Raw genomic sequence first — 10,924 nt, forward strand, 5'->3', positions numbered from 1 at the left:
GCTTCTGAGTCAGAGCTTAATCCATTATCCCCCACCGCCCCCTCCCCAGCCCCCTGTCAGTTCCTGGAGCTAATGGTTTGACCCCACCATGTGACCCAGCGCCTCATCCTTCATTTCCCTGAGGAAGAACTAACACAAGGCTGTTACGTGTAATAGACTAATACTGAGGTTTGAGGGTGGAAAGAAGGATGATTACCACAAAGGAAAGGAAGCATTTTTGTTACAGTGTTTATCAGATGTTATAGCAAATATCTGACTGGCCTCTTTCACGCCAGGCCTCAGCCTGCTGCTGTTTTCAGGGGCCCACTCTCAGTTTGGGGGAACCCTCTGTTTGCTCTGTCCCTTCCATCCCATACCTCCTCCCTTCCAAGCCCTTAGTGGGACCAACAGCAGATTGGTTCTTTTGAAAGGCAGATAGTAGAATGGGGGCCAGAGTTACAATAAGGCAGATCTCAGCTCAAAAAGGAAGGCATTTGGTAATGAATCAAAAATGTCCAACAATAAAACTGATTGTAAAGTGGACTTGAGCAGTGTATCATCAGCGAGTCAGATGAGCACACTAATCTACTGGGCTAGATATGAATACTGAAGCATCTCTAGAGTCATCTGAGAACCTCTGCTTCTGAGATTCAAGGACTCAATGCTCAGAAGCATGTTTTCCCCTTCATGGGAATAAATTGATCTCTTTTTGCAAAGGTAAGATTATATGAAACTCTGGTCTAAAAAAGTCAAAACCAAAGTTGTTTTGATAGACGCTGGGATGAGGCCCAGACTCCACCCAGGAGCTGGGTGTACTGCAGGGCTCTGTGGAGCACAGTTGGAAAGCATTGCAGTCTTCTGCCCTGGCATTCCTCTACTGAAGGCAGCCTGGGCCTCATTTGATCAGCCTTAAGCAGACTAGAACCTCCCAGAGCCTTGGGCACTATGCTTCATTTTTCTTCATCTCATTAGGTTAAGATTTAATGACCCTGCCTAGTCCAGGTGCCACCAGTCCAGATTTCCAGACCCCTCAACTCAGAATCCAGATTTCAGTTAGCATTCTTAGCATTGCCAAGACTAGAGACACTTAACTGATTTTGCATCAGCATCTGGTGAGCCCCTGGCATTGTCATCATAATTATTATTCACATCTGTTAGCTCATGTGAAGTCAGTGGTACTAACCCAGTCTTAGCTGAGTAAAAGGAGTACTAGAAAGGTGAGATTACCACCATGCCGATAAATACAGAAAGTAGAGTTCATCTTTTCTTGAGCTACTACAGAGAACTTCGGTGTACCACTGTAACTCTGAATGAAGAATAAAATGCAACTCCCTACTGTTGTAACAGCCATCCCATTCTGTTTTCTCAGTTAATGTTCTAAGCATAACAGAGGGTGAGTTTTCCCCATTTTACAGATGAAGAGACTAGTACTCAGAAAAGACAAACGAGTTACCTTGACTCATATACATAGTGAAAGTCAGGAGCTGAGAGATGGAACCCAGGCATCCTATTTCTTATATTGGACTCCTGTGTGTGTCTCAAAGTGGGACATTGCTATAAGCATCTTTCCTGAAAAACAGGAATCTGAAACCTCACCTGCAGAAATGGGGTAGGATATGGTTTAGGTATTCTGGAAGCTCAGAGACTTCTCTCTTCAGGACCATTTTGAGGAAAGGGCTTCATCAGTTAAATTTCCAAATTTCATATGGATGAATAGCTGTCTCAGGCCAGATTTGACTGTTATCCCATAGTTTACCAAGCAATTTTAAGTGAGAATTAGAAAGTAGTCCTGAAATCCTAAACCATCTCGCCGAAGAGGTCTTAGTCTGTGCCCCGGCAATTTCTTTGAATTAAGTGTTCATCAGAGGCCCGAAATGAATTTCAAGCATTATCTTAATACTCAGTGTTTAAGAAAAGCCACCAAGGACAGTGTGATGTGGTCCAGCACCCAAGACATCTCCCATAAACAGAGAATGCGGTGGCCAGTTCTGACTTGATATGAGCAGAAGCCAACTACAGGAGGGAGTCTGTTTCTGGTTTTGTAGTCCAGTGATTAGGGGCTGCTGCCTGGGGTTGGGCCATGACCGGGGTGTAGAAATGTCAGGGTGAGGACCCCTTTACAAAGGTTTTCATAGCCATTCTCTTTTGACGTTCACAAGCCCTTTGGAAGAAAGGGGGCTCCCATGTTATAGATGAGGAGACTAAGGTTCTGAGGAAAGCACTTTGCCTGCTAAGTAGCAGAGTCAAATTCTGACCCAAATTCTGGGCTCTGTGCCCATGTTCTCACTACAGTACAACCACAGCTTCCTTGGACTATTTCCATAAAACGAGGCAAATGTGAAAGAAGGGAGGGAGCATAAGAGCAGGTCCTTTGCAGACAAGCCTTGAGCCAGGCATCAGGAAGCATTTCTGAGATGTCCTGCTGTCTGAGAGGGTCCACTTCTAAAGTGCCCTCATGTAAGCAAATGTATCTCTTCTTCAGCACTTTATCCCCTACTCTAGCATCTTGTGTGTTAGGACAGACTCTTCTCAGAAGAGCTTTCTTCTTTGCTTTTTTTTTTAAGGTTCTATCAGAAAGAGCCTAACACATCCAGACCAGAAGAAAACTCAGAGACCATCTAGTCCAAAGGGAAGAGTCTCTAAGGAGATCCAAGTCCAGAGGGTGGTGCTGGGCTTGACTAAGGCCACCTAGTGAGAGCCAGAGCCAGGGCTGGTGCACAGGCCTCCTGCGGCCCAGCCCAGAGCTGCCTCTTACTCCACCCAAATAGGCTCTTGGGAGCCAGTGCCCTTGCAGTTCTTCCAGACTAGTCCCTGTTCTAACTCTGGTTTTACTGTTTTCCAGGTGAGACCTTTGCCCTGGGAAATAGTCTGGCCCGGTCTTTGGAGCCACACTCAGACTCAATGGACTCTACCTTGAATCCCACCAATCTTGTCAGCACTTCCCCAAATCTTCGAAATCCAGGGTACCGGCCTCTGCTTCCATCCTGTGGTCTCCCGCTGAGCACTGCCTCAGCTGTGCGCAGGCTCTGCTCCAGGGGTAAGCTTTTCAGAGTTCTGGCTCTCCTGCCCTCTCTCATTCTTTTCTTCTTTCCTTCCTGAACTTTGGGAAGCCAGAAAGGACTTAACTGTGTTGCGCTGCCCCACCCTTCCCCACCTAGAGAGATCAGACTGGGGCCTGGCCCCATTAAGCCTGACTAGGCACCTGGAGAGCAGCTGAAGCTCTGGGATTAGCTTGAGAACAGCAGGGACCAAACACCAATGACTCAGAGCCAAAGGGACAGGGAAGGAGTCCTTCATTCATTCATGAGCCATTTATGTGAACACCATCTGTGTTTGTCAGGGGGACACAAAAATCAATCATTTCTTGTCCATAAGGAGTTCAAAGTCTTGTAGGAGAGACAAACACTTAAATAGATAATAGTAAAATAACATCCAGAGTGTGGCTGCAGAGATGAGTTGTATGAAAACTGAAAGAAGGAACACCTCACGCAAGCTTGTTATCCAGGGTAAGCTTCCTTGAGAAAGTGTCTGAGGTTTTAAAGTTGACTGTGTGAATGTATCAGGGGTTGTGGTAGGTGGGGGAGAGCTCTCCAGGGAAGAGCGTGCAGCATGGTCAAGGGCAGAGGGATGAGAACTAACACAGATTGTACCAGCGAGTATATGTAGTTTGGTATTACTGAAAAACAAAGGGTAATTCTGGGGCTTCAAAGAGAAAATCCTGGAAGGGTCAGTGGTTGTACCATAGAGGACCTTAAATGCCATGTTAAAGAGTTTGGGGTTGGCCGCCGCCTCCGCCACACCTAGTGGAGGAGCCGGGGAAGGCGGCTCGGTGGTGGGGCTGGGGCGGAGAGCGCCGGGGGTGGGGACGGAAGGGCGGCGGACCGAAGGCAGGACGCTGCCGGGGCACGGGCTGCTGCGGGGAAAGGGACGACGAGGCGTCCGCCGCGGCTCGCTCTGTCCTCCCGCACGGGATTGGGGCGCGAGGGCCATGGGCGCGCTCCCCTGAGGCGGAGGTCACGGGCGGGAGGGGAGGAGGCCCGACCGAGGTAGCTGCGGAGGCCGTGGGCCGGTGACTGGGCGCGAGGCCGGCAGCGCCGGCCCCACCACCGCCACCGCCGCCGTCGTCACCACCACTACCAAAAGAAAAAAAAAAAAAAAAAAAGAGTTTGGGGTTGATCTTGTAACTAATGAGAAGCTCTGGAGACTTTTACTAGAGGCAAGACCTAAATAGGTTTGTGTTTGAAATAGGTCACTGACTACTGTGTTGAGGATGGATTTGATGAAGGACAAGACTAGAGAGACCACTTAGGAGGTTACTAGAATGGGCCACACCCAAAATGATAAAGGCCTAGATTAGGGCAGTGGTAGGTTTGTAGAAGAGAGAATAGATGTGAAAACTCTTCATGAGGTAAATATAGTCAGATTTAAGGGTTAGGAGGAAGGAGTGGGAATGTTGCCCAGGTTTCTAGAAGGGGTGATTGACTGGATGGTGCCATTCTCTGAGAGAGGGAACCAACCATAGAAGAGAAGGGGAAGGAGCCCATGGGTCTGTCTAGGTGATGCCCAGCAGGAAGTGGCTATGCAGGTCTGATCCTCAGGGAAGAGGACTGAGCTGAAGTTACATATTTAGGAGTTAGCAGATAGAAGTTGAAGCTATAGAGTAAAATGACACCCACCTCCCAGAATTTTGTGTAGAATAAAAAGAACAGTTGACCAAAGAAGGAGTTCTAGGGACCAACAAAGTTGAGGAGGAGGGAGCAGGGAGAGGATCCTACAGGGGACGGAGGAGCACTCAGATGTGAGGGAGGCAGAAGAATTTGATATTGTGGTGGCCAGGGGTACAGAGACGAAGAGTATAACCCAAAAAGGTTCAGTAAAATAAGGACTGAGAAATACCTACTGGAAGTGGTGATTAGAAGGTAATTGCTGATCTTAGTAAGAGCAGCTTCAGTGGTGCTGGAGGCTAGTGAGGGAGGTTTGCTGTGGGTAGGCATATCAAGGAGAGTTTGATGAGGAAAAGAAGGAGGTGACGAAGGTCTTCCAGAGTGGGTGCATGCTGGGCATGTTTGTCAGCAGACAGCCTGAGCCTTCCATGAAGAAGAAATTAAGAATATAGGAAAGAGGAGAAATGAAGGCCTTGGAGGTGTTGGGAAGGATTAAGGGTCAGTCTTATGACAGAAGAAGGCAAACCTTTCTCTCTGAGACTGGAAGAAGACTGTGGCCATGAGTGAATAGAGAGAGGGCTGAGCAGGGAGGGGCTCAGGAGTGCTGGGAGATGGGATGAGCCATAAAGAATACAGGAGAAATAGGTCAAGGAAGAGGGGATGGTTTGCAGAAACAGCAAAGGTCTTGCAATGTTTGGAGCTTGGAGACCAGTTTGCAAGGCCTTCGGTTTTCTTCTGTGGTTCTTAGAAACCTAGATGTGGGTGAGAAAAGACAGTTTGAGAGTTAAGATTTTACATTGAGCTAACAGGACAAGAGCGGGTGGGGAGCATGTAATCAGTGGAGCTGGAGGAGGTGTGCTTTAGATCATCAGCACTGCCTCCGGACAGCGGGGATAGAAGCAGGGCTGAGAGACGCCTGAAGGATGGGGAGACTGTAAGTCTGATGTGCTAAAGGTCTTTGTGATATAATGGTCATAGTGGACGTACGTCCCAAGAGAGTTGGAAAGGTGGGCGGTTGGAGTCAGAGAGGTGGGTGTTTAAAATTATGAAGTGGATTTGTTCCAAGTGATCCAAGAACTAGACAGTGATGTTGGTAGTGGGTATTTGAAGTAGAATAGCAATGAAATCACTGAAAGCAAGGCAGTTGGATGGATTTCCTCAGAGGATTATGGCAGCAATTAGGTGGAACCGGAAGTTAGTGAGTTAAATCCCCAAAAGTCTTCACTTAACAAAGAGCAGAAACCCAGAGATTTGAAAATGTATGTGATCAGGAAAAGCAGGTGCTCAGTACATGTTTGGCCTCTGAAGAACACTAGCTTCCGTTGGAGGATGGTCTAAAAGCAGCAATGGGGAGACAGGAGAAAGCCATCTCCACACCCACTGTGGCCTCCCCCAGCCCAGGGACAGATTAGGTGTGGAAGAATAAGAAGAATCCATTAGCAAGGCCTGCAGGAGCAGAGGGCATTCTAAGGAAGGCTGAGACAGAGAAGCCCAGGATACTGCTTCCCAACCCCAAGCCCAACAAGGCCCCAGATGGAGCCATGTAAGGAGCTCTGAGGTAGAGTCCCTGCCTTGAGACTTAAGTCACCTCAGCCTCAAGACAGACCTAGTCTGGTGGGGGAGACAGAAAAATATACATGGAACTATTACATATGATCATTCATTCATTTAGCAGACATATTTGATCGTGGTCTCTGGCAGAGCAGGCACTCTTGTGTGCTGTGAAAGGAAAACTCTCTCCTCCTGTGTGTCTCCCTACGCTCAGCACTCTGTTCAGCACTGCTTCACTTCCCCCGCCAGAAGTACAGGTCTCCACACACCAAGCAAGTCCACCATTCCAGCTGGGCATCCCGCAGTTTAACCCTGTTATGACACTAACTCCCTGGAGGAAGTGTCAGAGCCCACAGGATGAGGGTTCAGTCCCACAAGACTGACCACCCCCCAACTTCAGATGCCAATTCAAAGTCCAGGTTGTTACCTGTGTCTCTGACTGGCTTCCATGATTCCTTCCAGCCCACAGTCTCCTGAAGCCCTGTCCTTGGGGTTTTTATGGAGGCTTCATTATGTCAGCAAGATTTGTTAAGTCATTGATCATTGGTGATTGAACTGAATCTCTAGCCCCTCTCCCTTCCTTAAAGATTGGAGAGGGCAGGACTGAAAGGTCCAAAACTTCTAGTCACCTGATTGGTTCCCCTGACAAACAGCCCCATCCTTAGGACTTTCCAGAAGTACCTCATTAGCATATTCAGATGTGACTGACAGGGACTTGTTATGAATAGCAAACAACACTCTGACCTCTTAACATGCTCCAGAAGGTACCCCACCCTCTGGCCCTTTCTGCCTCATCACCTGGATGAGGCCTGGAATAGCAAATGACACTGACCTCTTAGGAGATTCCCAGGACTTTAAGTGCTGTGCCAGAAAAGAGAATGAACACAGATATGTATGTTTCTTATTAATAATCACAGTATCAGAAGGATTAACAGAGAACAGAAGACAGGTGATAAACATAAATGCGTGAGACTGTTTTTAGGTTGTGATTGTTTTAGGCTGGTGGGGGTGAACTAGAGTAATCAGATAAAGAGTGATGTGTGGGGAATAGAGTACTTTTATTTGGATGTCAAGGAAGGCCTCTCAGAGGAATCAGCATTTGAGATGAAACCCAAATGTTGAGAAGGCATCAGGTATGCAAAGATGTGAGGAAAAGAACATTTTAGACAGCGGAAATTGTGTGTCTGGATCAAAGCATAAAAGCATAGCTTATTCAGGAGGCAGAAAGCCAGTGTGTCTGGAGCTTGGTGAGTAAAGGGTGGGGGGAAAAAAAAAAAAAGGGTGGGGGGAAGGGAGAGATGAAGCAGAAAGGGCCAGATGATGGGGTACCTTCTAGACCATGGTAAAGGGTTCAGTCTTATTTCAGGTATGCATTTTGAAGCTGTTGTATTGATTGACATGATCCAATTACTTTTTAAAAGTTGTTTTGACTGCTTTATGGAGAAGAGATTATTAGAGTGATGTGATGGGGAAAAGTGTATAAAGATTGAGCTGTAACCAAGAGATACGTGAAATGCTTTTAGGAGACCAATTTTTTCAGGATGAGACCTGGAAAAGTTTCATAAAGGAGCTGATCCTTGAAGCCAGCTCTTGTTTAGTTAAGTTAGAGTCTGCCAGAAGGAAAGGAGAAACTGAAGGGCAAGAAGGGGGCACATTCCAGGCAGAGGGGATGAAGCCTGCCAGAGAGTCATGCAGGTGATGACCGTACAGAGAGCTCAGATCCCACTGGGGAAATGGCCAAGACTGAAATAAAAGCTCTAAGCAGAGCACTAAATTAACATTGAGATTCCTGGCAGCCAAGGCAAAGCTGTATTCTGCCTCCAAGTATTTGGCTATAATGAAGTCAACTATTCTCCAGGCCTTGGAAGAGACACAGGTTATTATTATCTGCCATTTTTTTTTCTCCCTGGGCCCCAAGGTCTTAGCTCTAATCTTACCCAGCTCCTGAGGTATCTCTAGAAATGGTCCCCAGAGCCAAGGCAAAAGCAGCCTCACCTACCAGCCCCTCCCTCTACCCCAACACAGATAATACTCTCACCTCATCACTACCCTTGACTCAGGTCCAGGCTCAGTCACAACCTCAGTGTAAAATTCCTTCTGACCATTTCCAGAATCAGACCTACACTTAAGATTTGAGTGAAGAAGCGTCTCAGGTCCTCATTCCCTTTGTGGAGAAACCCGGCTCGCCCTCAGTCACCTCTGATTCCTCTGCTCTGGCACTGCTCTAAGCCCAGTGGTCACACAGGGCCCCTGGGACAGGCTGTGGAGAGTGCAGGCGAGTTACAGCCCAGTCCCCGCCCGTTACGGCAGGTGTCCTTCTGTCCTGCAGGGTCGGACCGCCGGGATGCCTCTCGACTGAGTGGCCGGGACCCCTCCTCGTGGACGGTTGAGGATGTGATGCAGTTTGTCCGGGAAGCTGATCCCCAGTTTGGACCCCATGCTGACCTCTTTCGCAAACATGTAGGTGTCCCTGCCTGACCTCTCCTATATCTACCAGGTGTCTTGCTTAGACTCTTAAAGGGCACAAGCTACATATTTGTTCCAAGTCCCTTGAAACTGAGCACAGATGATACCATACAAACTTAGTGACAGAGTCTTGGCCCCAAATGGCCTTCACTGGGCACTGCACACTCCTTTAGTGTTGGACCTGACTCAGCCACACTCCTGCTGGGTCCCAGGACAGGACTCTCCTCTTCTAGGAGCACTGCTCTCCTCTCTACCTGCCGTGGTCTAAGGCCAAGGCCAGGTTAGAGAGTCCCTTGTTGTGTGGCTCCCAGTTCTCCAACCTCATCAGAACCCCATTCTCTACTTTATCTGCTGTGAGCCCCAGCATCTTGTCAAGTGACCATTTGGCCCTGTGGCCAGGGACTGCCAAGGACCCCCCTGCAATGACCAAACTCCTGATTTGGGGCTCAAACCTGGTTCCCAGTAGCCCCTGCTGCTTGGTGCTGTTCTGCACCCTGGGTACTCAGAAGAGCTCCGCTGCTTTCACGGGTCATCTACTTCTTCATGCCAGGTGGGCTGGAGAGTGCTCTTAGATCAGTCCTGCGGGTCTCACAGCTGCTCACTGAGTGCTTGCTTTGTGTGTGGCTCATGAGGAGGGCTCCTGCTGCCCAGGAAGGAAGGTGACTTTCCAAATAGCCCTTGAGGGTCAATACAGAAATAGTCTGTGATGAGTGACAAGGACACTGACTGGGGAGGCTTCCTGGGAAGAGTTGGGATTGAGCTTGATCTCAGAGGTTTGGGACGGCTGCCCAAGAGAAAGGAGATTCCTACAAATATGCATGAAGAGCTTAACCTGGGGGGTTCAGTGGTGACGCTGGAGAGGGGTGGTTAGAGACAGAAGGTGGATGGAACACGTAGGCTTCAGTGTCACAGCAGGTTCACAGGGCTCCATGTGGCTGGTACCTCCCCGGATGGTCTTTGGTGAGAACCTGGGTGGACCAGGCCTCTGATGGCACCCCCCTCCTCCCTCCAGGAGATCGATGGCAAGGCCCTGCTCCTGCTGCGAAGTGACACGATGATGAAGTACATGGGTCTGAAGCTGGGGCCTGCCCTCAAGCTCTGCTACCACATTGACCGGCTGAAGCAGGGCAAGTTCTGAGCAGGGCAGTGAAGCCTGGACAGCCGAGGGTCCGGCAGAGGGGGCTCTTCTCCCAGAAAGGAGGGCCATCGGGCACCTCAGCGGGGTCCAAGGCCACCTCAGGACTCCAGGAGGCTGTGTGGAGCCTCCACTGCCCCCTCCTGCCATGAGATGTCCTTCCATGAAGGACCGAGGAGCGGGGTGTGCGGCCCAGGCACTGCTCTTCCCCTCAGCCCCATCTTGGCTCTGAGGTCCCGTGTATTTATTTCACAAGCCTGGGTGGCCTCCCTCCAGGAGTTTAGACTGAACACCTTCCAGGTGATGGAGGAAGGAGCTGACCTGATGAGGTCTCGAAAGATGAAGCTCTGAAGCGACACTCACGCCCAGTTCCCTCACCAGCTGCTGGGCCTGGTGGTGTGGCTCCCATAGCTCCTGCCTTCTCCTCACGAGATCCACAGATCCCAAACTCATGGTGCAAACCTCTACCTTTTTTAAAAAAAGATCTTTTCTTATTAATTTATTGTTTCTGGCACTTGGGCAAGCCCTCCAGTCATACCCCTCTTGCTCCAGACACTGGTTTCAGGAGGAGGGCGACCACACTGCCCTGGCCCCACACAGGCCCTCTCCAGAGAGCTGTGGCCCCTTCTCAGAGGACATTACCCAGGCACTTTCTCCTTGGGATGGACAGACCTACCAAGCCTTGACCACATCATTCAGCACAGGGAGGAGAGGGTCCCTGTCATCTCCCATCTCTCCCTCCGCTGGGCCCTCTGCAGCCCCAGCCTCATCTGTGGGAACAGGCGTTCCTGCCCTGCACTGCCCTGCCACAGCTCCTTGCCCTGGCCAGAATTGCTGCCAAAGAAGGTTGGGCCCAATGTTTTAAGCCAAGAAGGCCCTAAGATGGATGGGAGAGGATGGTCTCTAGGCTGGAGTCTGGTTGCACCCACTCCACTGTCCGCAGGCTTCTTTTGTAAGCAAGTCAGCAGTTCAGCTGCCCCTGCTGCCATCTGGACTTATTTTATGTCAATTTGTTTATAAATAAAAAACAATATAGATGCCAGTGTCTTTGCAATCAGTCAGCAGACAAATCAGTATGCCTCCAAAGGGCAGGTCATTCCCCTTGCCTTTGTCGTAGCTCCTCGTTTTT

General features: G+C 49.4%; 1 protein-coding gene across 11 annotated transcripts in view; it reads left to right on the top strand.

The window, feature by feature from the left end:
* The window catches only part of SCMH1 (Scm polycomb group protein homolog 1), a 224,371-nt gene extending 213,534 nt beyond the window's left edge, over positions 1-10,837 (top strand). For 10 of the 11 annotated variants that reach the window (XM_061412328.1, XM_061412331.1, XM_061412333.1 and 7 more), the window contains 3 exons: positions 2,822-3,016; positions 8,524-8,654; positions 9,673-10,837. In XM_061412328.1, the coding sequence (XP_061268312.1) occupies positions 2,822-3,016; positions 8,524-8,654; positions 9,673-9,798 (452 nt within the window). In that variant the 3' untranslated portion in view covers positions 9,799-10,837. Of the gene's footprint in view, positions 1-2,821; positions 3,031-4,487; positions 4,518-7,740; positions 7,751-8,037; positions 8,053-8,523; positions 8,655-9,672 lie in introns of all 11 variants that reach the window. The other variant, XM_061412334.1, reaches the window with a different exon arrangement.
* The last annotated feature ends 87 nt before the right edge of the window (positions 10,838-10,924 follow it).

This window comes from Bos javanicus, chromosome 3 (genome assembly GCF_032452875.1).
Source record: "Bos javanicus breed banteng chromosome 3, ARS-OSU_banteng_1.0, whole genome shotgun sequence".
NCBI classification, from domain to species: domain Eukaryota; kingdom Metazoa; phylum Chordata; class Mammalia; order Artiodactyla; family Bovidae; genus Bos; species Bos javanicus.